This window comes from Trachypithecus francoisi, unplaced genomic scaffold, assembly GCF_009764315.1.
Source record: "Trachypithecus francoisi isolate TF-2019V2 unplaced genomic scaffold, Tfra_2.0 Lachesis_group19, whole genome shotgun sequence".
NCBI classification, from domain to species: Eukaryota; Metazoa; Chordata; class Mammalia; order Primates; family Cercopithecidae; genus Trachypithecus; species Trachypithecus francoisi.
In genome coordinates, this window is record NW_022681464.1 from 45,213,217 (window position 1) to 45,239,315 (window position 26,099).

At 41.8% G+C, this 26,099-nt stretch overlaps 1 protein-coding gene and 1 long non-coding RNA gene across 2 annotated transcripts in view; one reads left to right on the forward strand and one right to left on the reverse strand.

The window, feature by feature from the left end:
* Positions 1-533, reverse strand: part of LOC117064160 — a 52,641-nt gene extending 52,108 nt beyond the window's left edge. The window contains exon 1 of the long non-coding RNA XR_004429295.1: positions 199-533. This is a non-coding gene — a long non-coding RNA (uncharacterized LOC117064160). The remainder of the gene's footprint in view (positions 1-198) is intronic.
* On the forward strand, positions 1-25,852 carry NAPG (NSF attachment protein gamma). The gene is made up of 12 exons (XM_033178362.1): positions 1-182; positions 4,804-4,871; positions 6,726-6,810; positions 7,550-7,567; positions 8,479-8,509; positions 14,102-14,211; positions 14,326-14,392; positions 14,667-14,737; positions 20,831-20,909; positions 22,981-23,060; positions 23,974-24,103; positions 25,066-25,852. The coding sequence occupies exons 1-12, from the start codon at positions 127-129 to the stop codon at positions 25,207-25,209; spliced, it is 939 nt and encodes a 312-aa protein (XP_033034253.1). The 5' UTR covers positions 1-126; the 3' UTR covers positions 25,210-25,852.
* Positions 25,853-26,099: the final 247 nt, after the last annotated feature.

Here is a 26,099-nt window from a genome sequence, read left to right on the forward strand (position 1 = left end):
AGCCGCTCGACTGTCGCGCTGCACCAGCTTCCTCCTCGGCGTTCCCACGCCTATTTGGGCGGATTCTTGGCGCCCGAGGAAGAGGTAGGCGCACCGTCCGTCCACGTCAGAGACCTGAGCGTGGAGATGGCGGCTCAGAAGATAAACGAGGGGCTGGAACACCTCGCCAAAGCAGAGAAATAGTGAGTGAGAACCTACCATGGGCCTGTGTGTGGACGCCGGCTCCGTCTCTCACTGGCGCGGCCTTAGCACCCGGCGGGGCGGGAGGGAGGCTCCGGTCAGGGATAAGGAGACCCAGCGCGCTGGTGCCCGCGGGGCTGCAGGGGCTCGGTGTCCCCTGGGTCGCACTCCCGGGGTCGAGCTCCCGGGATCGGGGTTGGAGTCAGGTCCGCTGCGCCTCGGGCAGCGCCGTGGGTCCACCCGCCGGAAGTCCGCTCCGGGTGGCTGGTGTGGGCGGGAACCCGGCGCAGTGCTGTCGGGCTGGTATGTAGAGAGGGCTTTTTGACTTGGGCGCTCTGCTTCTGAAGATTCCTTGTGGTGGGGGCTGTCCGTGCGTCGGAGGCTCGTTAGCAACATCCCTGGCCTCCACCTGCTGGGTGCCGGTCGCACCTGTTCCCCATTTGTGGCAACCCAAAATGCCCTCCGGGGAACAACATCGCCTTGTTGAGAACCACTGCCCTTGAAAAGCTCCTTGTGTGGAGGGGACCATAGGTTTACCCCAAAAACTCCTCGGTGAACCTTTGTCATCTGGCAGTTTACTTTTCCTGTGGGCAGGGACTGTGCTTCGTTCGTCCTTTGATGTGTATGTCCTTGCACCTCTGGTGCAGTACGTAGTAGGCACCCAGCAACTGTTGGTGGGACTGAACTGATTCTCCTTAATTCATCCTTTGGGCAGCCTCTTCCCCCCGCTTCGTTACTCCAGCGCATTTTTATCTGTCACTTACAGTTAATAAAAGGCCAGCCTCGTACCCTCTGGTGGGTGCTTCACATACATAATTTCATAAGCTGAGATCGTCACAATAACTTTCCAAATAGAGATGATAATTTTTCGTAAGAGGAAATGAGACTCGGGGAAGCCTCGTAACGACTTGTCCCGAACTGCACAGGTGAAAGATGGCAGAGCCAGTTTTCAAACAGTGTAAAAACTCAAGCCCTATCACATGACTTGAGGCAGTCAGTGTGTAAAGTACTGGGGCTCTCCTGGTGCAGGAAGTTCCCACAACAATCTGACTTTCTAGTGGGAGCAAACGCAAAAATTGTAGTAAGAGTAGTGTGTAGGCCGGGCGCGGTGGCTCAAGCCTGTAATCCCAGCACTTTGGGAGGCCGAGACGGGCGGATCACAAGGTCAGGAGATCGAGACCATCCTGGCTAATACGGTGAAACCCCGTCTCTACTAAAGAATACAAAAAGCTAGCCGGGCGACGAGGCGGGCGCCTGTAGTCCCAGCTACCTGGGAGGCGGAGGCAGGAGAATGGCGTGAGCCTGGGAGGCGGAGCTTGCAGTGAGCTGAGATCTGGCCACCGCACTCCAGCCTGGGCGACAGAGCCAGACTCCGTCTCAAAAAAAAAAAAAAAAAAAAGAGTAGTGTGTAGAATAGGGACCACAAAAATAGCTGTATTAACTGTGCATAGGTAACCCAGGGGGAGAAGTTTATTCTTCATGAGAAAATTTGAGGAAGAGATGATTTGTGAGCAGGGCCTGAAAAATACAGAATGTTTTAGACAGAGGGAAAATCTTGTGAAAGAGATTCTGTGCACAAACTGTAGTATGTATTATACACGGGCCTGAACGTGTGCTCTGGGAACAGGGAATGTAGTGTAGTCACAGTGCCAGAGGACGAGCTGGAGTGAAGAAGAGTTGGGGCCAGACTGTGAAGGGACAGCTTTTCAGATGGCTGTTGTAGGCATCTAACCAGAGAACCCGGTTAGATTTGCTTTGGGTGAAAGAAATGTGGCAGCAGGCTGGGTGCAGTGGCTCATGCCTGTAGTCCCAGCACTTTGGGAGGCTGAGGTGGGCGGATCACTTGAGGTCAGGAGTTTAAGACCAGCCTGGCCAACATGGTGAAACCCTGTCTCTACTAAAAATACAAAAATTAGCCAGGTGTGGTGGCGCACACCTGTAATCCCAATTGCTCAGGAAGCTGAGGCAGGAGAATAGCTTGAGCCCCAGAGGCGGAGGTTGCTGTGAGCAGAGATGGTGCCACTGCACTCCAGCCTGGGAGACAAAACAAGACTCTGTCTCAAAAATAAAAAGGAAAAGAAAAATGTGGCAGCAATGTGGAGAATGAACTTTGACATATTCAGTAAACAAACATTTACAAATTTGTCTCTGTGTACCTGTACCAGCCACTGAGGATACTGGAGTAACCAAAAGTGGCCCCTTCTTCAAGAGCTTAGAATTCACAGACAGGAAGACAAGTGAACAGAGGACTAAAAATAAGATGTTCAGTGCTAGAAGTATTCAGTGTAGTATGGTGGAGATACGAAGCAAGGAAAAGGTAATATGCTCCGGGTGTGGGGAATGGAAGAGGAGGAAAGGTGCCTGTCCCATGAAGGTACTGCCAGACATGTTAGTGGGTTGTTGACTTCAGGGGAGAGGTGGTGATGGCCTGAATTCCAGTTCAATACAGGGGTAGGATTGGGTGACATTTGTCAATATATAGTTGACATGCTTTAATGACCTGCCTGCATACAGAGATGAAGGGTTAACTCCTAGGTTTCTAACTTGGGAGTTGAGTGGGAGAGGCCTTCAGCCAAGATAAGGGATAGGGGTTAATGGATGTGGTTGGTGGGTAGGTCTGGGGCAGGGAGGTGTGGGGTTCAGGCTTGAAGTGTGTGTTTGAAATGCTGCTAGACCGTTACTCGGTGGGTGGTAGGAAAAGTGGGCCAGGAGCTTAGGAGATATTTGATTTTTCTCCATTTTCTAATGATGATATAGTTCAGTATTGCTGAGTAATTTAGTAAATTGATCCCCCCCACCCCACAGATGGTAATTTTGCTGTTTTCTTTTTTTCTGTGGAAATTGGTCAGTTTCCTTATTGATTCTTTGGAGAACAAGAGGCAAAAGAACTAACAGGTATAGCTGCTAAACCTAAATGAGCTGTAGTGTTTCTTCCTTATTCGTGGTATTCGTGTGGCTTGGGATGGTTTGCCCCGTTTTAAACTCTCTGGGTCTTTCCATGTATAGCACCTCAGGCGACTGAATGATTGTATCTTGGTTTTAGTGGGATTAAAAAAATGATGTTAATATACAGAATGTAATGTTTGTTTTGGGATAGAAACAGAGGGTTAGCATTTTGCATATTGCATATTTCCTCAATTTTGTGGATTACAGTAGACACACCACAATTTAAGGATATTATTTTTCTGAGCAGTGAAATTCTTGGTAAGCTTGAAAAATTGCTTATGTTAATTTGAATCTTGTAACACTATATACACAAACAAATTTTAGATGCTAAGTATGTTAAATAAATTTAATTGGCAAAAAATGTTACTGTAGCTGGCTGGGCGCAGGGGCTCATGCCGGTAATTCTAGCTCTTTGGGAGGCCGAGGTGGGCGGATCACTTGAGGCCAGGAGTTCAGGACCACCTGGCCAACATGGCGAAACCTCTTCTCTGCTAAAAATACAAAAATTAGCTGAGTGTGGTGGTGCAAGCCTGTAACCCCAGCTGCTCAGGAGGCTGAGGCATTAGGCACTTGAACCTGGGAGGCGGAAGTTGCAGTGAGCCGAGATACCACCACTGCACTCCAGCCTGGGCAACAGAGCGAGACCCTATCTCAAGAAAAAAAGAAGCTACGACTTTTTGGCAGTTCACATGGCTGTCACACAATGAAGGCTGTGCTTCTGAGGGCTCCTACGGATTCCCCATCTTCCAGTTAAGATGCTGGACTGATTCATTTGAAGCAAACCGTGTTCTATGCAAGCGGGCCTCCACTGATTGAATGAAATTTAGAATTTAAGATGGTTTGGGGAATTTTTATGCACACCCAAATTTGACAGTTACTGAATTAGTTTAAGTCCGAAACTATTTTAAAATAAGAAAAAAATAAAATATTGAGGAAAAGGCAAGTAAGATAAGAATTCAAAATTGATTGTTCTTTGATTTGGCATCCAAGAAGCCAGTAGTGATCCTGGAAGGCAGTTTCTCTTGGCTTTTGTAATATCCTTCCCTTTCTGATTATCATTCTTGTTTATGGGTGGCGAGTTTTCGCTTTTTTAATTTTTTTAATTTTTTTTTTTTCCTACTTCCTCTGTTATTCCACTGAATGATTATATTCCTTAGTCTTTCTGTTCTCTCTCTGCAGTCTTACTAGGAGATCTGGTCTCACCTATGCTCTTGACATACGCTTATGATGCCTCCATTTATGTCTCTAGCCTCTCGTCTGTGCATCAGTTCAATGAGTCCCTCTGCTGTCAACACTGTGCTTCAGAGGTTCTGAAGCTTTAATGCACCTTTGGGCTCGTTAAACCTCAGAGGTGCTGTAGGCTTGGGATGGGGTCAACAATTTATGTTTTTAGTAAGTTCCCAGGCAGTGCTGATGGTGCTGGTCTGGGGACCGTGAATTGAGAACCTGTAGGAGGAAAACCACATACCTGTGACAGTGGGAGGGAAAGAGGTGAGGTTGTGTTTGTTAAGCGTAAGTTTGGGTGGAGGCAGGTGACACGGGAAGTTTATGCCTGATGGCTCCTCCTTTATTTTCTTTTTTTTTTTTTTTAAAGACCTAGAAGGTCATTACAAGCAGAGATCTGACTTATAAATGTGGTTGGTAACTTCTGTTAACTGTGTCTTTCTTTCATTCTAGCCTGAAAACTGGTTTTTTAAAATGGAAGCCAGATTATGACAGTGCCGCTTCTGAATATGGAAAAGCAGGTATTTTTGACTGTAGTCCGGTTGCTCCAGCATGTAATCTTAAAATAGTCTGATAACTTCATTTCACCGTAATATGCATATACTTTCTACAAGGCTGTAATAGTTAAAAAACAAACGTTTTTTTCCACTTGTTATTTTCAGATGTGTTGAGAGCTGAGTCAGAGTTCCTGGTCCCTGCTGTCTGTGACAGCAGGGGTGGGGCTGGGTTGGTGATACACAGCAGTGGGTTTTTAGTGTTGCGTGTGTATTCTTCAACTCCAGTTGTTTGGATACTATATCCATGAGTGTTGCGGTATTTCTGTCTCCTTTCTATTGAATAAGGAGTTTGTTAAATTTTTTGTTAACTTAGCCTCATCTTCAGCAGATCTGCAAATCATATGTTTGCTTGGTCCTTTATGTCTTTTATGAACGTCACATTGAATGTGTCTGTTCAGTGTTCGTGACGTGTTAAGCTATATACATATTTTAATCAGTTTATATAAGATATAAACAATGTAAAATATGCAACAGAAAGGGAATTTACTAAAAATGTAGCATTCTGAATTATAGAGTGATAGCTTTCAGCCTGTCTGTGGTAATTTGGAGTATAGATAAAATATAACAAAATGTTGAATACCTTGAACACATTTTCAGTTGTATTTCAGTGATAGCCCTGATCACACTTCTTAGCCCGGCGCAGAGAACATCTAGGGCAAGTGCTTTTGGTTAAACAGCAAATGAGTCTTCAGTGCCTTTATTTAAATCTGAGTAAGTTCTCTTTTTTTGCATCAGGCAAATTGTTTATCTCTCATACTTTAAAATTATGAAAAGTTCCAACTCTATGAATTTTATGGGCTACTGATACAGGGAGGCTTCTGGAGCAGAAGGGAACAACATTTTGCAAGTGTCCTCTGTGAGGGAAATTTAACACAGATTTGTTTTCTGTCCCTCTGAGATCATGAACTACATTCAAAAATCAATGTTTTAGGTGAGATTTTCCCACTGAAACATCCTTTGTTTATTTTCTTTAAGGGCTTATGGAAAATCTATTTAATCAGAATAAATGTTTTAAAAAGCAGCATATGGAAAAGCAGAGAGGGGAATAGTTTCAGTATTTATTTTTCACATTTTATTAAAGAGAATTTTAAGAGTGTTTTTAACAATTAACACTTTTCTTAAAGCATTATGCTTTTTGCTTCTTTGTAAGCAGCCCTTGATAAGTTTTCCAGAATTTGTAAGGTCATATTTTATAAGCACTCCTGTTTTGCTTTGATGATTACACTTTTAAAACAGCTTGCAATATACTTTAGCTGTTTGAACAGTGAGATATCTTTTTCATAGATAGTAAACAGTATAAAAATATTAAAAAAAAAAGAAATGCATTGTTAGACATTTAAAGATTGTGCCAAAAGGAAGGTTTATTATTAAAAAAACTGTTTAAGGTGCTTATTGGCCCTCAGTTTCTACGTAATCGAATGACCTATACCTAAAATACTGTTTTTATTTTTAAAGGTATAGCTGGTGAAGTCAGATGCTGTCTTTTGTGACTGAAAACTCTGCCTGTCACTGGGGAGCATTGGGGAGTGTTGGTGTTAGAAAGACTCCTTGATTTTGAGTGGAAGTAACACTGATTTGTTGCCAGTAGTCGACAATTAAAAAAGAAAAACTTTTAAAAATACTCCTAACTTACTGATAATTGGAAAAATTGTAAGGAAATTGCTTTAGAAAAAAGTAGTATTTTATAGTTTAGGAAACTTCTTAAGTATTTGAAATAAGTATGTTTGTAATACTTCCTATAAAATGCAGATTTCAGTGATGATTTATTTGAGGTTTTTAATGATGGAAATAGGTTTTTTTTTTTTTTTTCTATTTCAGCTGTGGCTTTTAAAAATGCCAAACAGTTTGAGCAAGCAAAAGATGCCTGCCTGAGGGAAGCTGTTGCCCACGAAAATAATAGGGCGTATCTTTTTCAACTGTTAAAAAGAAATTAAACAATTAGATGGTTTGGACAAACGGTTTTCTCTTGCTGTAAATTTGCTTTACTACCTGTGAAGTAAAATGTTTTTAAGTTAGAAAATTATTAGAAAAATTCTGTATTTTTAAACTCTGAAGGAGTGTTTGTAGTGAAGTTTGATCATAAGGTCCACGCTGGTTCGCAGAGCTACATTTGAGAACTTGTTTTCTATTGTTTGTGGCTTTACTTGATGATGGTTTTACTTGGGATGAAGGAAGGGAAATCTATAGACAAGTGCTGAAGCATGAAGAAGTAGCAGGGGTATTGAAAACGCATGAACTACTGTATCAGTTTTTTTTTTTAATGCAGTTTTCCTTAGGTATTTGAAATAAAAATTATAAGTAGTTTAAAACAGTACATTTTCCTGAGGTATTTGAAAACTTATCGATAAAAAATGTTTCTCTTACTTGCAAACTGTAGTCATAATAACTTTGCACTTCAGTAAAATTTCAGATTATTGCATAAGAGAAATAGTGTAAAACCTGTGCAGTGTTTTGGGGAATTATGTAGTTTTAAACGATATTCTCAGGCATTGAATTATTTCTTTTTACCTGTTTGTAGGATTTGTCTTTTGGAACCAGCTGGGTCAGTGATTGAGTTAACTGTCTTTAAATAGTGGATCTGTAGAAACTATTGGTTTTTTTTTTCTTTTTTCCTTAACTTTGACTTCGATACTTCCATTCAGTCTTTTTCATGCTGCCAAGTAAGTATTCTTCATGTTTTCATGTATTTGCAAATTATGTTTTAAATGTCGCTGTTTTTCTGTAGGTTGGTAATTTTTTCCCAAATTATAAATTTTGTATTGATTTAAATAATCATTTATCTTTGTTTCAGTTTTTACCTCAACGTTAAAAACTAAGTCACTCCCAACTCTAAAATGTAAAGAGTTTAAATTAAATTGCCATAATATATTATTAGGAGCATTTTGTTCAGTAGCCTATGGGGAAAAAAATAAGGTAGAATCTCTGTTTTTCTCTGTTCGATAGTTAATAGTGCCTGTGGAAAGGAGGCAGGAAGTTTTCTCCTGCCTTGTGGAGAGTAGTTATTTGTTGGACGAGGCGGCAGGTCACTTGAGGTCAGGAGTTTGAGACGAGCCTGGCCAACTTGGTGAAACCCTGTCTCTACTAAAAATACAAAAAATTAGCTGGATGTGGTGGCACATGCCTGTAATCTCAGCTACTGGGTAAGCTGAGGCAGGAGAGTTGCTTGAAACTGGGAGACGGAGGTTGCAGTGAGGTGGGATCGTGCCTGTGCACTCCAGCCTGGGTGACACAGCAAGACTCCATCCCCCCCGCCCGCCCCAAAAACAAAGGCAAAAAAACTTAGATTTAGGTTTGTCAGATGGAAATTAATTTAACCTTACTGAGCCTTACTTAAGTTTGCATCTGCAAAATAAAATCTCTTTAACTCAAATGTCTAATGTTCTAAGCCATTATTCCCCATGAAAAAAGAATAAAAAATTATATTGTGTGGTAATACAAGCCTGAAGTGATATGTTGTGCATGAGCCCATTTTAATTGAAGTCACTTTCCTTATCAGTAATTCCTCACTAGAGAGTTTCTTCTACCCCTTATTTCATTAAGATTTCATCAGAGAAATTATATTCTCTTTCAGAGCTTATGAGCAAGCTGGAATGATGTTGAAGGTCAGTAATGTTACATCACAATTGTTGTGTGGGTAAAATGAATTAACTACAAAATGTTAAACAAGAATTTATGTTGAAGTTCAAAAGCGTCCTTACTGTAAGGCAAGAGGTGCTAAGTGTAAGATTTTCCGTCCATAGTAACGTTAATTGGACCCATAGAATACATTCTGTACCTCTTAAGATAAGGAGTGTTAAACGTGAAATTTAAGAGAAAATGTGTCGGAGGGAACTGGGAACAGTAGCGTGTTAAGCTCTATAACCAGGATAGATGTGTATTGCTATAAAAAGAGCTCTATGGGAAATTTCTCTACTTTTGGGAAGGACATCTGAATGTAGTAAATTTTATAAATATTTAAAAAATTATCATACATGGGTTATAGAAGACATTTTTACTTGTGTGAATAACGGCAGCAGAGACCACCACAGATTTAAGCTTTTGCTACTTTAATTCATTCTGCATGGAATATTCTGACTAATGTGTCCGTGCCACTGTTTGTACTTCTGCTCCTCCAAAGCAGGCTAGGAGTTATTGTCCTGCTGTGGTGAGACAGAGCATCCCACTTCATGATGCTGACTCTCAAAGTATGCCAGCTTGCAGCTGAAATAAAGTACATGTCTTTCTTTTTTTTAAAACGTTTCATCTAAAATGGTAAAAGCTACTTTCAAGTATTTATTATAAAGCTTTTGTTTTTAAGAACTTTGACCTTAGTAAAGCTTTTGTTTTTAATTTCTTTTTTTTTTTTTTTTTTTTTTTGAGACGGAGTCTTGCTCTGTCGCCCGAGCTGGAGTGCAGTGGCCAGATCTCAGCTCACTGCAAGCTCCGCCTCCCGGGTTTACGCCATTCTCCTGCCTCAGCCTCCCAAGTAGCTGGGACAACAGGCGCCCGCCACCTCGCGCGGCTAGTTTTTTTGTATTTTTTAGTAGAGACGGGGTTTCACTGTGTTAGCCAGGATGGTCTCGAACTCCTGACCTCGTGATCCGCCCGTCTCGGCCTCCCAAAGTGCTGGGATTACAGGCTTGAGCCACCGCGCCCGGCTGTTTTTAATTTCTATGACTTTTATAATGTGAACTTACTTATTTTTTTCAGTGAACACATGCTCATTGTAGAACAACAAAAAATAGCAAAAGGTTAAAGAATGTTAGTAATAGCTGTTAACATGCTTAATTTAAAAGATTTTATAGTCTTTGACCCAGGAATTTCAATTCTGTGAATCTGTCATTAAGAGAGAGATAGCAAAGATTTATGCATCAGGATGTTTTTTGAAGAAATGGCAATTATCTAAATTTTGAATAATAAGAAAGTGAGGCTGGGTGTAGTGGCTCACACCTGTAATCCCAGCACTTTGGGAGGCCAAGGCAGGTGGATTACCTGAGGTCAGGAGTTCGACACCAGCCTAGTCAACATGGTGAAACACTATCTCTTCTAAAAATACATAAATTAGTAGGGTGGTGGTGGGCGCCTATAATCCCAGCTACTCGGGAGGCTGAGGCAGGAGCATTGCTTAAACTCGGGAGGCGGAGGTTGCAGTGAGCCGAGATCACGCCACTGCACTCCAGCCTGAGCCACAGAGCGAGACTCTGTCTCAAAACAAATAATAATAATAATAGTAATAATAATAGGAGAATGTTTAAATTATGATGCTTCCTTATGATAAACTGTTATAAATCCATTGAAATGAAGCTTTTCTGGCCAAACATGCAACTGTATTGGTATTTGGTGATGCAAGTTAGGTTATTTATTGCAGTTCCTTTGCAACTAGAGTTTCTCTTACAGCCAAAGAAGCTGGGGATCTGCTCTGGCCTTCTTCTGTCTCGTTTTCCACTGAGAACTAGGAAGCTCCCAGGTGGCTGTTACAGTCTCAGTGTACTTCGTGCCTGTTTTTAGGATACACTTAATTAAGAAATGCTCAGACACTCTAATTCTCACGGCCTCAGTTTATATCGCAACAGCTGTACTAAGACTTGAATCTTCATCAAAAGTTACTATTCAGGCATCATTTCCATTGCTCAAGTATCTATTTAATTTGAGGGTTGGAAAGGCAGTACTTCGAATAAAAGAAAATTAACTTAGTGGATAGGGAAACAGATGAAGGAAAATGCTTTCTGGCGTTGTCTTATATGTAAATTAAATGCTTTGGGACAGTCTTGGGAGCACAGGACCCCTGCGCTACATGGTCCGCAATTCTGTGGGCTAAAATTTCTACCAGTTTGTCATACAAACCTTCACATTTATTCACCAGCAAGGCTTGGGGAGTGCCATTTTGTAGACAGATGCGCAAGGGAAGCCACAGAAACTTGCTGGATCAACCTTTGGTTCTGTCCCTTGATGACTGCTGTGATTTCATATCCTGTTTGCTCCACAGGCACACAGCCATTGAAAATAGGCATGGTTATGGTGGAGGGTATAACTTGCAAGTAGGCAGCTCATCATTTTTTATGGAGAAGTATCAATATTGTGGTTGGACCTCTTATTCACAGCCTCACTTGATTTTATGCAAAAGCAGGAAGATGTAGTTGCTAATTTTTAAACAACAAATAGGACTTGGATGCCATTTATACTGCCTTCTAATGTATTTTTTGCTCTATCTACTGGGTAAAACTCATGACGAATAGTTCCTGTGTTTTTTTGTTTTGTTTTGTTTCTTTTTTTTTTTAATCCTCCCAAATGCTTTTATGTTGTAGATTCACAGATTATATGTAATTAGTGGATAGGTAAATTTGGGGAGGAAATACCGTTGACCCTTGAACCACCCAAGGGTTGGGACGCCAACCCCTTGTGCAGTTGAAAATCTACACATAACTTTTTACTCCCCAAAAACTTTACCAGTAGCCTGTTTTTGTTTTTTGAGACAGGGTCTTGCTCTGTTGCCCAGGCTGGCATGCAGTGGCACAGTCGTGGCTCACTGCAGCCTCAACCTCCTGGACTCAAGCGATTCTCCCACCTCAGCCTCCTGAGTAGCTGGGACTGTAGGTGCATGCCACCATGCCCTGCTAATTTTTTCATCTTTTTGATAGAGACTGGTTCTCGCTGTGTTGCTCAGGCTGGGCTCAAACTTCTGGGCTCAAGTGATACTTCTGCCTCAGCCTCCCAAAGTGCTGAGATTATAGGCGTGAGCCACTACTACTATTGACTGGAAGTCTTATCAATAATATAAACAGTTAGTATCTATGTTGTGTGTTGTATGGAATATGTTTTATACTGTATTCTTACAGTAAAGTAAGCTAGAGAAAATATTAAGAAAATCATAAGGAAGAGAAACTATATTTAGTGTTCTGTAAGCGGAAGTAGAGCACCGTAGGGCTCTTCATCCTCATCATTCTCTTCACGTTTGAGTGGGCTGAGGAGGAGGAACAGGAGGGGTTGGTTTTGCTGTCTCAGGGGGCAGAGGAGCAAGACAGTCTGCATAGAATTGGACCAGCACAGTTTAAATCTCTGTTGTTCAAGGTTCAGTTGTATTCTTTAAAAGCTGAAATGACCCTCAGGACTAACGTGCCTGAGAGAGATTTTGTTAGGTTTACCTCCCCTGTTCATTCAGATATTTTTCAGCAGATATTGTAGACTCAGATTCTTTCATTGACTTTTGGTTTTATAACAAAAAAAGTATTGTTTTCTTTTTTCACTGAGGTTTGGAGATGTATTAGCGTTTCGTTCTGCTAGAGTCAGTGATGGCAGCCCTTGTTTCATACAGTATCTTTCAGTCCGTTTTATTGTTAGTTTCCATAGCTAAGTAATAAAGTTATGTTTTGGGGTTGGTGCAAATGAGACCAGTTTTGTTAGGGGTGTGCTAATGAATTTGTCAACTTAGCAAGGGACTGAATAGGCAGATTTGTAAACTACCTGTGAGATGTCAGTGCGGAGCCTACCTTAAGATACAGCAAGTCAACACTAAATAAGTTGCTTATGTAAACTTTATAACTAGCTTTTAAATAGTGTTTTTTAAGTTTATTTTTAAAGTGTTTGATTTGGAGATATTAGACAGTAGGACTGCATGATCCTGAGATGTACAGATTAATAGTAAGATACAGAATTTATCAGTCGTGGAAGAGGGTTGCAAACTCAGATGAACTCAGGGTATAGAGGAGTAACTGAAATGAATGAGCAGCCAGGACGCGGAGGGCATTTGGAAGTGAAGAGCGGGGAAAGTGCCAGGAGGTGCCTGCTCCTCTGGCGGGACAGTGCTGCCCAGCCCTAGCTTGTTGCCGTACAGGGATGCAAGCCTGCTGATGCCGTAGCTCTTGATATTTTTTTGAAGAAAGCCATAAAACAGAGTTTTCATGAAAGTATCTAATTTAAAAATACTGCATGGATCAAGCAAAACACACTTGGAAGTGAGATAGAGTCACTGGGCTGCCAGTTTGTGATCTTTGGCATAGGTCTTGTATGTCGTAGGGACTTGGTAAATATTTTAAGAATAAGAAATGCTTAGAAAACAGTGAAGAGCGAGGTTTTTGGTTTTTTTCTGTTTTCATAGATTTCCCAAAGTTCTGTGAAGTGGTGATGAACTCTGTGTAGAGATTACCTGGTACCTTTTTGGTTGGGTTTAATGAGGCTTGGTTGGGAGAGTAATCATGTGAAGCCTTTCATTTTAAATATATTTGTTGCTATACAATGTTTTCGAGTCATTTACTTTCAGGAATTAGGGATAAAATAATTGCATTTCATATCCTTTGCCCACTCTTTGATGGGGTTGTTTTTTTCTTGTAAATTTAAGTTCCTTATAGAAAAAGAAGACATGTGGCCAACAAACATGAAAAACAGCTCCTCATCACTGATCATTGGAGAAATGCAAATCAAAACCACAATGAGATCTCACGCCAGTTGGAATGGCAATGATTAAGAAGTCAGGACACAATAGATGCTGGCCAGGCTGTGGAGAAATAGGAAGGTTTTTATACTCTTGGTGGGAGTGTAAATTAGTTAAACCATTGTGGAAGACAGTGTGGCAATTCCTCAAGGATCTAGAACCAGAAATACCGTTTGACCCAGCCATCCCATTACTGGGCATATGCCCAAAGGAGCATAAATCATTCTATAAAGACACATGCACACGTATGTTTATTGTAGCACCATTCACAATAGCAAAGACATGGAACCAACCCAAATGCCCATCAGTGACAGACTGGATAAAGAAAATGTGGTACATATACACTATGGAATACTATGCAGCTGTAAAAAAGAATGAGATAATGTCCTTTGCAGGGACATAGATGAAGCTGGAAGCCATCATTCTCAGCAAACTAACACAGGAACAGAAAAACCCCACATGTTCTCACTTATAAGTGGGAATTGAACCACAAGAACACATGAACACAGGGAGGGGAGTATTACACTCTGGGGCCTGTCAGGGGGTGGGGATTAAGGGGAAGGAGAGCACTGGAACAAACACCTAATGCATGTGGGGCTTAAATCCTAGATGATGGGTTGATAGGTATAGCAAACCACCATGGCACATGTATACCTATGTAACAAACCTGCACGTTCTGCACATGTATCCCGGAACTTAAAATTTTAAAAATTGCATTTCAGATTGTTAACTCTGTTTTTCTTTAATTGATGCATTTTCTGACCTGTGCTGTATCCTTTGCCCAAAGGAGATGCAGAAACTACCAGAGGCTGTTCAGCTAATTGAGAAAGCCAGCATGATGTATCTAGAAAACGGCACCCCAGACACTGCAGCCATGGCTTTGGAGCGAGCTGGAAAGTGAGTGTGAGATGGACGAGTCTCTGCATTGAAGTCTTGTCTTTATTTTAAACAAGTCCTTGAAAAACAAGCTTTCCATTTCTCATGTGAGTCACATTTTCTTGTCTAATTCAGGCTTATAGAAAATGTTGATCCAGAGAAGGCTGTACAGTTATATCAACAGACAGCTAATGTGTTTGAAGTAAGTTTGAATCTTATTTTTTTCTTTAATTACTTAGAATGTTTAGATTAATAATATATAGGAAAATAGAGAAATGCAGTGGCTACCTTTAAAACTTTTCCCTGCTCACAGTTGCGTGCTGTCTCTTTTCTGTTAGAGAGTAGTGAAATGGACTAGCAGCTTTCGTGTTCCCCCCTTGATCCAGTGCCATTACTTCTTTACAAAATAAATATTGTGGGATAAAAACAGTTCAGCCTTAAAGCAGCCAACACTTGTTTTTCTTTGATGCCTTCAGAATGAAGAGCGCTTACGGCAGGCAGTTGAATTACTAGGAAAAGCCTCCAGACTACTAGTGCGAGGACGTAGGTATGTCTTTAAAAACTATTGCTGTGTCTTTATACTTTGAACCCACATTTGGAACTGGAAAGTCGTTTGGGGGATAGCTTGTTAATTTTTTGGTATAAGCTGTAGACACACCAGGCCACACAATAGAATATTAACATTTACTAGACAGTAGGCACACTGAATTAGATATTAAAAGATCTGCTGTTTTTTGAAAGTGTAATGCCCAAATTTATAATGCCCAAATTTGTCATGCACTGTGCTTTTGTTGGTTGAAGTCTGGCTCAGCAACCTGAGAGGGAACAGTTTTCTTCATGTTATTTGGGTGGGTTATGATACCTCTCTCAAGGAAAAATAAGAATATTAGGGTAAATGACAAAGATGCATAAACACCCATGAAAATTGACAGGTTCTTGACAAATAGTGTCATTAATACAATATTTACCTTTCAGCATATGACCTGAAGCACAAATAGTTGAACCTCAGAAAGCTAAAAACCTATTGGGATTTCCTTTTGTTTTTTTACTTTATCTCAGTTTACTTTTAGTAAGCAGTTTCTTTCATTAATAAACTTCTGTCTCAATAATAGTTAAGATAAACATCTTTAGGTGGTTGCAGGTCTGCAGATATCTTAGTTGAAATTTGCCCAAAGCTTCCCAGTAACAGAAAAGACCCAAGATCCATTTCATGTGTTAAGGAATCAAAATAGAAATGACTGATGAATCTATCCTTTCTGACACTGAATTAAATTTTTTCTTCATGAAGACTACAGATTCTGAAATATAATTTAAACCAGTCTAGAGTAACATGAGAATAAATTAATCTAGAATTAACTGTTAATCTCATTTAGATAGACTACTTTGTTTATAAGACCTTCCTTCACTGAGTAGGTTTTTTTTTTTTTTTTTTTTTGTCTAAATGGAATAGAAATTTCGTTTTGTTTTTAAATTAGGACTTTAATCATGAAGCAAAGTTTAATTTCAATGTCAGTCCGGGGTCATTACCTTTATTCATCTTATGACTTGTTGCTTCCCAGAAATCAGTGACTGACATGGTAACTCTGACAATTCCCAACTGAAAAATGCTTCAGTTTAGTTTCTGAAGAGGTTTGTGACAGCAGCAGAGCTGTTCGTGGTATTCAGTTTAGTTTCTGAAGGGGTTTGTGACAGCAGCAGAGCTGTTTGTGGTGACGGCGCTATGACTGTGGCAGAAGAGCCGAACTGTGAGGTGATACCGAGGTTCTGACTTGTGAGCAGGGTCCCCATGTCTTAGAAACAGTGTCCTTCATTCTTTTCAGGGCAGTCAGGAGGCAAGTTTTAGCATAGTTTACCTCCTTTCTCATCTGTTCTCACCTCCTAATGCTCCCCAACAAGGCTCCCAGTGCCTTTCTAGAGCACTAAGCCCCTTACTATAAGACCCCATGGCAGGTGGAGGAAGTGAAGTTGCAGGAAGGGGCAGAAGTGAAGGACAGCCCTGTGTGAGAGTCCACACAGCCTCAGCTCCCCTGAAGTATTTCTGCTTTCCACATCTTCTCTCCTTTTGTTTCTCAGGGTACAGATGATCTAAAGCTGTGTCGTAGAGGGAGTAGCACGGCAAAGGGGAGAGGCCAGGATCTTTCGGGGGGAGGTCAGGTGAGGCATGTTTTCCAGCTGCCTGTGCATATTCCTTTAGAAAGCTCCACTAGGGATGGGGGCCACCACCATCCTCAAAACGTCACCAGTGTTGCCAGTCGGTTTGGACACATCTAAAGAAAGCTATTGTTCTAAAGCAGGTACCGAGTTAAATTCGTCAGAGCCTCAGCAGAGGGGAGAATGCTGGTTGAATGAGCGGCGGACGTGAGAATGTGCGCAAAGGGCACGTTTATAAATCTAGGACTTTTATTCATGACTTTGTTTTTTGGGGTTTTTTTTTCTTTTTACATTAACATGAGTCCATAAGATGTCCTAATTTAATAGTTTATCTATTTAATATATTCATCTCTTGCTTCTCCTTCAGTTCTGGAGAGTCATAGTTCAGAAGTGATTCAGAGTTTCATTTAGATTACATCTGGGATGGTCTTAAAGGCAGTCCAAGGCCAGTGCCCCTGTTCCTTTTTAGAAAAGGCCTTTCCAGGCTGGGTGCGGTGGCTCATGCCTATAATCACGCCACTTTGGGAGGCCGAGGCAGGCGAATCGCCTGAGGTCAGAAGTTCAAGATTAGCCTGGCCAACATGGTGAAATTCCTCCTCTACTAAAAATACAAAAATTAGCTGGGCGTGATGGCGCACACCTGTAATCCCAGCTACTCAGGAGGCTGGAGAATCGCTCGAACCCAGGAGGCACACGTTGCAGTGAGACTCCATCTCAAAAAAAAAAAAAATAGAAAAGGCCTTTGTAGCAGATTGATCATGACCTTGTGCCTCTGAGACAAGGTGTGTGATCTCAGTGAACCCAAATCCCTCATAGAAGATTCACTTAGCAAAGAAAAGAGCTGCTTCTCACCAGTTGTCTGAGACAGTCAGTAGATCTAAACACAGGGAGGGTTGGGTATGTATATGTTCGGGGTGGGGTGTGTGCTATTAAGGAGAATCACTGGGTTTCTGTCTTGCGTAAGTGTTCTGCCCATGGTGCCATTAATAACAGATAAGGAATATAGACACAAACTTCTCGGTGATGATCAGAAACTTCGTTGGGAATATGACACATAAACTCGACATTTCTGTAGGTAGGTAAAAATAGGTTTTGGAGTTCAAGAAATAGTTGGGGCCAGGGGAAGAGTTTGAGTTGTGGTGAGGAAGGTGTCTGTGGAAAGCTTGGGGGTGAATGAGGTTCTGTGACAGTTTTCTGCCATTTGCACATAACTTCTGTCTGGTTTCAGTTTTGTTTCATTTGGGGAAGATAAAAACAATTTACTCTTTTTTCATCAAAACCAGGTTCTTGTCACTGTGTTAGGAACATTGAGTATTATGTGAGGGGAAAGTTGCAATCATGGGTGTTTCATTATAAGTAACTAATACTTTTCTGGATACATTTAAAAATAGATGGCTTTATATGCTAATTTCATGGCCTTATAGCAAAGTCGATCAACTTTTTCAACTACAGACTCATGTAAGTGCTTGGCTTTTTTGTTAAGTAAATATATATTAGCACATAGAAATGCTATTATTATGTCAAGGAAATAAACAGTTTATGTGCAAAGAATGCACCCTTTATAGTTAAATATATGAAAAGTTTAAAATACTGAGATTGCTAATAGAATGATATAATCTGGACACTGGGCACAGAATATTCTGACGTAATTTATTTTATAAAACAGGATCTGTTATAAGCTCAGGGTCACAATGATAAATAATATAGATACATGTAGCTGTAGTCTGCCTTGCATTAATTTTTTATTTCTGCATAGCAAATTGCTACAAACTTAGCAACTTAAAACAATACTCACTGATTAGCTCACAGTTTCACAAGGCCAGAAGTCTGGATACGGTGTAGCTAGACCCTAGTGTAGCTCGATCCTAGTGTAGCTAGATCCTGGTGTAGGTAGATCCTGGTGTAGCTAGACCCTAGTGTAGCTCGATCGTAGTGTAGCTCCATCCTAGTGTAGCTAGATCCTAGTGTAGCTCGATCCTAGTGTAGCTCGATCCTAGTGTAGCTCGATCCTAGTGTAGCTAGACCCTAGTGTAGCTCCATCCTAGTGTAGCTCCATCCTAGTGTAGCTCCATCCTAGTGTAGCTCGATCCTGTGTAGCTTGATCCTGTGTAGCTCAATCCTCGTGTAGCTCAATCCTAGTGTAGCTCGATCCTAGTGTAGCTCGATCCTGTGTAGCTCAAGCCTCGTGTAGCTAGGTAGCAGAGCTAGGGTCTCACCAGGCTGAAGTCAAGGTGCCAGAGCGGGCTGTGATCTCACCAGAGGCTGGGTCCTTTTCCAAGCTCACTGATGGCTGGCAGAATTGATTTCCTTGCAGCTGTGTAAGAGAGATTCCTGTTTTCCTGTTGCCTGTTGGCCAGGAACTGTTCTCAGCTTTGAGTTCACCTTCAGTTCCTGGCCGGGTGTCCCCCTTGGTGGTCCACAGCATGGCAGTTTGCTGCTGATTGGAGGCATCGGGAGCGCATCACTCTGATTCTGGCCTCTAACTTAAGGAAGGGCCGGCCTGATTAAGTCAGGCCCACACAGACAGTGATTCACTCGAAGTCAGCTGATTTGTGTCCTAATCACAGGACGGCCCATCTTATTCCAAGGGTCACACCTACACTTAAAGGGGGATTATACAGGAAATGTTTACAAGGGACAAGAACTGGGAGCACTCTTAGAATTCTGCTACCAAACTCAGTTTATAAATTGACTTTGTTCCAAAAATGTATCAAGTTGACCTGTGGAAATTCAGAATGCATTTCTTCTCTGAGTGTTATTTTATAAGGCACTAAGTTACCAGGGTGCATCCCATAAAGATTCAGTTTAACTCGTGATGTAAGTAGCCATAATAGCATAAGCCAAGCCATTGTGTGTGTGGTGTGTGTGTCTGTATACATGCAACTATTTTTAAAAAGATAGGGGGCCGGGCGCGGTGGCTCAAGCCTGTAATCCCAGCACTTTGGGAGGCCGAGACGGGAGGATCACGAGGTCAGGAGATTGAGACCATCCTGGCTAATACGGTGAAACCCTGTCTCTACTTAAAAATACAAAAAACTAGCCGGGCGACGAGGCGGGCGCCTGTAGTCCCAGCTATTCGGGAGGCTGAGGGAAGAGAATGGCGTAAACCGGGGAGGCGGAGCTTGCAGTGAGCTGAGATCCGGCCACTGCACTCCAGCCTGGGTGGCAGAGCAAGACTCCGTCTCAAAAAAAAAAAAAAAGATAACATATACGCTGAGTGCAGTGGCTCACGCCTGTAATCCCAGCACTTTGGGAGGCCAAGGCAGGTGGATCACCTGAAATCAGGAGTTCGAGACCAGCCTGGCCAACATGGCAAAACCCCATCTCTATTAAAAATACAAAAATTAGCTGGGCATGGTGGCAGTCGCCAGTAATCCCAGCTACTTGGGAGACTAAGGCAGGAGAATCGCTTGAACCCAGGAGGCAGAGGTGGTTGCAAGGAGCCGAGATCACACCACTGCACTCCAGCCTGGGCAACAGAGTGAGACTCTGTCTCAAAAAAAAAAAAAAAATCATATAGCATAACATTTTTGTATTTTTATTTTGGGTTATAATACCACTTACCTCCCTTTGAATCCCAAAAGTACAGACTCTTGCCCCTTTTGGCTGTTGGTTGTGTGTATTCCCAATGCCCAGACCCCTGGGTGTTGCTGCCATAACCTTGGACTCATATTGGGATGAGAGCAATGGCTACAGACTGTGCATTTCACTCAGTCGCAAGTTGTACTACTCAGGGAGTCCTGGCATTTCGCGTATACTACAGCTTTACCGGGAGGGGAGGATTCAATTAGGGTTTGATGGAACTAGGGCTGGGGGAGTGAGAAAGGGGTAAGGACCTGGAGGGTTTGGGGAAAAAGTTTTGGTGACCCCTTTCCTTGCCTTCATCTTCATTCTGCCATTAGGCAAAACGGAAGAAAAAGAGAATGTATGAGGGTCAGTGGAAATGATGAATGTTGAAGATTGAAGATGCAGGAAGGCTTTTGTTTAGGTCTCTGACTTGCCACCGCTCAGTGCTGCCCTTTTAGGCACCTCAGAGCATGCTAGGGCCACTGGGGCAGCAGCGGAGTGTGTGACGGAGGGACACAGTTGGGGGAAGGTACTGAGTGCCTTGGGTGTCTGGATGTTCTTTCAGTCGGGCGGAAAGAAATCTTGGGTGATTTAATCGAAGATCGTCTCAAATACATATCACAAAGAAGTTGTGCTACTCATTATTGGACAGTCCTTACCAAGCTTCAAACTCCCCATTTGACCTAACCCATCCTTAAGTTCTTTTGCTTTTTCTGTCACCGTGCAGCCTGAAAGTGGGCAGTCAGACATTAGAAAGGCCAAATGAGCAGAGCGTGTGGAAACCTGGGTCCTGGGGCAGCTGCTAACAACTCCTGTCCTCCGGGTGTCTCTGCAAATCTGTGATGTCAAGCACATTTCTCAGGGGACCTCTGCTATCGATCATTTAGACCTGCTTGTTTCACATTTCTGTGTTTCGTTTTAGGTTTGATGAGGCGGCACTCTCTATTCAGAAAGAAAAAAATATTTATAAGGAAATTGAGAATTATCCAACTTGTTATAAGGTATTCTTTGAAAGTGTTTGTTTTTGGTGTTACATTAGATGATTTTTTATACTGGTATGAATAAGTACCTAAGAAAGGATCCTATGGCTGTTTCTATGTTTTTGTGAAATAATACTTCCTAGGCCTCTGTTTTTGACCAAGATAGAGTAAGCCCACTACAGCTTCTCTCTCTGCTGGTTACAACTAAACTACTGGATAAAATACAAAAGCAACCACCCTTGAACTCTGAAAAGTAAATAAAAACAGACTAATGAGAGGAGCAAACACTTGGAGAAACAACCACCGTGGGAGTGAGTTTCTGGGTTTTTTTCCATTTCGTCTGGCAGCATTGCCCTGCCGTGAGCGAAGCCCACAGTTGTGGAGCTGGGCAGCAAAAGCTGCAACAATGAAAACGCCAGAAGAAACCCCGCCTTTCGTTTTTGTTTTGTTTTGTTTTGTTTGAGATGGAGTCTGGCTCTGTCGCCCGGGCTGGAGTGCAGTGGTGCGATCTCGGCTCACTGAAAGCTCCGCCTCCCGAGTTCCCGCCATTCTCCTGCCTCAGCCTCCCGAGTAGCTGGGACTACAGGCGCCCGCCACCACGCCCGGCTAGTTTTTTTTGTATTTTCAGTAGAGACGGGAAACCCCGCCTCTCTAACCAGCACTGGGAGAAGAGGCCCCGTTGTTTTCCTCTCCTTTTTCTTTGCTCCAAGCTTGTGCCCAGGCATGGAGCTGCACTGTGATGATGGCTCAGGTTGATAAAATGCCACAAGGACCCCAGAGGAACTAGCAAAATGAGCTAGAGAGAAAGAAAATTCCAGAAAGGAGAGAGCTGGAAACGGAGTCCCCTGAGTGTGGATGTGGCCCACACAAGTCTTGGGTTTACTCTTCAGCTGTACTGAGGCATCAAAGTAGCAGTGCAATGCAGAACTTGGAGAGCTAAGATATCATCACCGTCGAAGTGTCGCACTGCCCTCTGAAGGGCTTAGGCATGGAACAGGCCCGAAGCCACATAGCAAAGGATTTGAACTAAGTGTAGAACTTCCATCCACCAAAAGCAAGGCACCACGTGTGGTCTGAACCTAACTGGGGTGATTACCTGCTGAAAACATCCGTACTCTCCTGAAAATTAAGCAGAGGCTGTGCAGCATCACATTCACAGTACAATCCAGAATTAACATGCAAGAACCTGGAAATATGACCAGTTTTCAGGAGAAAAGACAACTGATGGCAACCCGGCAGTGACCAGGGTTTTTGCCATTATCACATAAAGACTTACAGTTGCTTCATCAGGTAAAGATAAAGACAATTGAAATGAATAGAAAAGAGGACCTGATGTTTTTATAGGAAAAATTGTTTTTATAGAAACTATAAAAATGAACTAAATGGGAATTTTTGGACTGGAAAATACATGATTGAAATAAAATACTGGATAAGCTTAATCTCAGAGATGACAGAAGGAAGACTTTGTGAACTTGAAGATAAATCAGTAAAAGTTACCTAAACAATACAGATCAAAAAGATGGAAAAATACTTCATAAAGACCTATTTTGCCAATAATTTATCAGTCATATCCTTGATCTTATTACTGCTTTTATATTGACTTATTAATACTATCATTGTTTCTGTTATCTGAAGTTTTCACTCATACATCTTTTTCCTAGTTTCTTTTTAAAGATTCTAAGTGTCGTTGTGGAATTATGGTCGCCCCCCCCTCTTCTTTTTTATTCACTTTTCAAGCTTGAATCTGTGTAGATATTTGAAAGAGATTCTCTTGAAAACGTGGTTGTGATCTAAGGCTTGTGTCAAAGTGTGGTCCCCAGACCAGTAGTAAGAGCGCCCCTGGAACCTGTTAGAAGTGGGTGAATCCCAGACTTGCCCCAAGCGGCCAAATCCCAGGGCATGAGAGTTGGGAAAGTACTGTTCTAGGATATTTCCCCTCAGGTGTCCCGTAGAAGTTACTATAACATTTATAAATCTGTATTTGTACAAACAAAGACTCTGAAAGTGAAACTCCAGGTGTTTTTAATACTGCCAGGATATTGACTTTATTAAACAGATATGAATTTGACCATGATCCTCTCTTTTGTTTTAGAAAACAATTGCTCAAGTCTTAGTTCATCTACACAGAAATGACTATGTAGCTGCAGAAAGATGTGTCCGGGAGAGCTATAGGTAAGACGTTGTCTGGGCCCTCTTGACTGGCAGTGTTAGCACTTCTGTTTCTACAGCTAAGATTGCTGCTGGGACAAATGTTCCTGGCCATGAGACTTACTTCAAAATCTTAGGAGTGCTCGTCTACCATTTCATCTTTTACAGTGGGCATTTTACATGGTTTTTTTGTTTTGTTTTTTGTTTTTTTCCTTTCCTGTATTTTTCTCTTGGGGACCTCCATGGAAGTGAATGACTTTAGTCATTTTAGTCATTTTGTTTTATTTACCTTCTAAGAAAAAAAGAATAAGAAAAAGGGGAAAAAAATTCTCAGATTGTATGTTACAGAAATCAGAATGAGGGATTTTCTCAGTGTTTAACATGAGCAGTCTTAATCTCAACACTGTTAACATTTGGGCTGGCCGGGCGCAGTGGCTCAAGCCTGTAATCCCAGCACTTTGGGAGGCCGAGACGGGCGGATCACGAGGTCAGGAGATCGAGACCATCCTGGCTAACAGGTGAAACCCCGTCTCTACTAAAAATACAAAAAACTAGCCGGGCGAGGTGGCGGGCGCCTGTAGTCCCAGCTACTCGGGAGGCTGAGGCAGGAGAATGGCGTAAACCCGGGAGGCGGAGCTTGCAGTGAGCTGAGATCCGGCCACTGCACTCCAGCCTGGGTGGCAGAGCAAGACTCCGTCTCAAAAAAAAAAAAAAAAAATTTGGGCTGGATAATTCTTTGTGGTCGGGCCTGTCCTGTGCACTGCAGGCTGGTTAGTGGGATCCCCAGTCTCTGCCCTGTAGATGCCACTAGCATTCCCACACTTTTAAGCACCAAAATGTCTCCAGACATTGTCACATGCCAGGGGCAGAATCATCCCTGCCTGAGTTGTGTTCTTTTAAGGAGAAGGTGAAGACATGTGACTTGTGCTTACTGCAGCATCCCCGGGTTCAATGGCAGTGAAGACTGTGCTGCACTGGAACAGCTTCTTGAAGGTTATGACCAGCAAGACCAAGATCAAGTGTCAGATGTCTGCAACTCACCGCTTTTCAAGTACATGGACAATGATGTAAGTGGACCTGTTTGCATAGCTTTCGTCTTTTCTCTTGAAAGAAGTTTCTAGTGAGATTTTTACCCGTGTACTTAAGAGATTTTTTCTGACCTCTTTTTTTCTTCTCAAACTACTACTCATAAGGAAACTGACCACTTGCATTGAATTTCACCATAGATTTAGATAAAATAGATGGTAGTTGTGTGGTTTATAGCCATTTACTCACCCGTCTAACTGTTGACCACATACATATTTTAAAATTCAGGCTTATTTCTCAACTTTTCCTCTAACTGTTGTCCTGCATAGGTTGCTTTTACTCGTTTCTTTTAGACGGGCTGTCTGAAAGAGGCCCATTCTGTAGTGGCCTTTGTAATTCAGTAGACTTGTGGGAATCCGTGATGACTAGCTACGTGTTGCAGGTCACTAATTATCTCTAAACCTCAGTTAATTCATTTGTAAAAATGAAGCCCCTAGTAGCTGTCTTGCTGGACTGTTGTGAGGAATACATTAGTCAGTGTGTGAGAAACATCCTCACGTGATGCCTGGCACGTAAAGTGAACCAGGACTGTAAGTTTCTATTTGTTCTATTTTTTTCAGTGGATTTGTAAGTACCTGTTTGGCCTTAGGCCTTTAGAGTATTATCATAGTATCAGATCAACTTAAGGCCTTCAGTTGTTTATTATAATGATATATGTAGAAAAATTTTTTTCTGAATAACTTATTACATAGGTTTTGAAAATATATATATTTTTAAATTTTTAATTAAAAAATTATAATTGATACTTTTACTAGTTGTATACCTGTCCCACCATGGTCATGAGGCATCTGGAGAACAGCAGTATTGGGTTCTGTGTTTCCGTCTGAATGGTAGAATTGGTGTTCATGAGGGTGGAGAACCAGGCTGTGTCTTTTTGGAGCTGAGTAAAACGTGTCAGGATTCTCGTTATCCAGCTTTTGAGAACACGCTCTGTTGTTGACAGTATGCTAAGCTGGGCCTGAGTCTGGTGGTGCCAGGAGGGGGAGTCAAGAAGAAGTCACCCGCGACACCACAGGCCAAGGCTGATGGGGTCCCTGCCACAGCTGCTGATGAAGAGGAAGACGAATACTCAGGAGGACTGTGCTAGTATTTTGCTTACTGAAAAGAAAAGGGAAACAAAGGTAAAATCCTGACATGCCATTTCAAGGACTTGGGAATAGATTAGAGATATACGTACTTCATTACAGTCATTTTGGATCCTAATAAAGACTTAGGATCTTTAGTTACCATCTCCCCAAATCACTCACTGTATCCATTACCTGTGAAGCGTATCTTTCTCTTCCCATAAGAGCGTTTCTAAGACACCAGCAGGAATTTACAGAAAATGGACTGTCGATGTTTTAATACAGTTGATGAAAAAATTCGCAAGCCAAATTATACATAAATTATGTTCTAAACAAAAGGGGTAATAAGCATAGGTATTCTTCTCTCTTGGACGCTTGTAAGTTACTATTAGTGAATTGTTTTTTACATTTTACTTAATAATTGCTGCTAAAAGTGATGTTTACTGATAAAAAATTATTTTAAAATTTGTTTTGTTTTGAAAAGGAAATTTACCCCCATGGTGTTAGATACATTTAAATTATCAAGTCTTTTCAGAGATGAGATGGAGACAGGAAGTTATTTTGAGCCTTACAATATTATTTAGCCCAATAAAAGATGCATTGAAGCTCTTATTATGAGTTTGAAAAATTTTGAAGGTAGCATATTAAAGTGATTCTATAAAGATCTTCAGTCGTCTCTGAAGTGTGGGTATTTCTTCTATCTAAAAAGTACATACAGTGACTGTCTTCACATCTCCTTGGTTCTTGACCAAGTAGGAGCTCACGGGTAATGAATACCTTCGGGGGTTTTTGTTGTTTTTTTAAGGGTCTCGCTCTGTTGCCCAGGCGGGAGTGCAGTGGTGCGATCACAGCTCCCTGCAGCCTCTCCTGGACTCAGGTGATTCTGCCACCTCAGTCCCGAGTAGCTGGGACT

What these genes read in the sequence shown, in the direction of transcription:
- NAPG (XM_033178362.1), top strand. Translation starts at nt 127, where the DNA reads ATGGCGGCTCAGAAGATAAACGAGGGGCTGGAACACCTCGCCAAAGCA. An exon ending in TTCTGAATATGGAAAAGCAG is followed by an intron (nt 4,872 to 6,725) that starts GTATTTTTGACT and finishes TTTCTATTTCAG; the next exon opens with CTGTGGCTTTTAAAAATGCC. An exon ending in GCTTTGGAGCGAGCTGGAAA is followed by an intron (nt 14,212 to 14,325) that starts GTGAGTGTGAGA and finishes TGTCTAATTCAG; the next exon opens with GCTTATAGAAAATGTTGATC.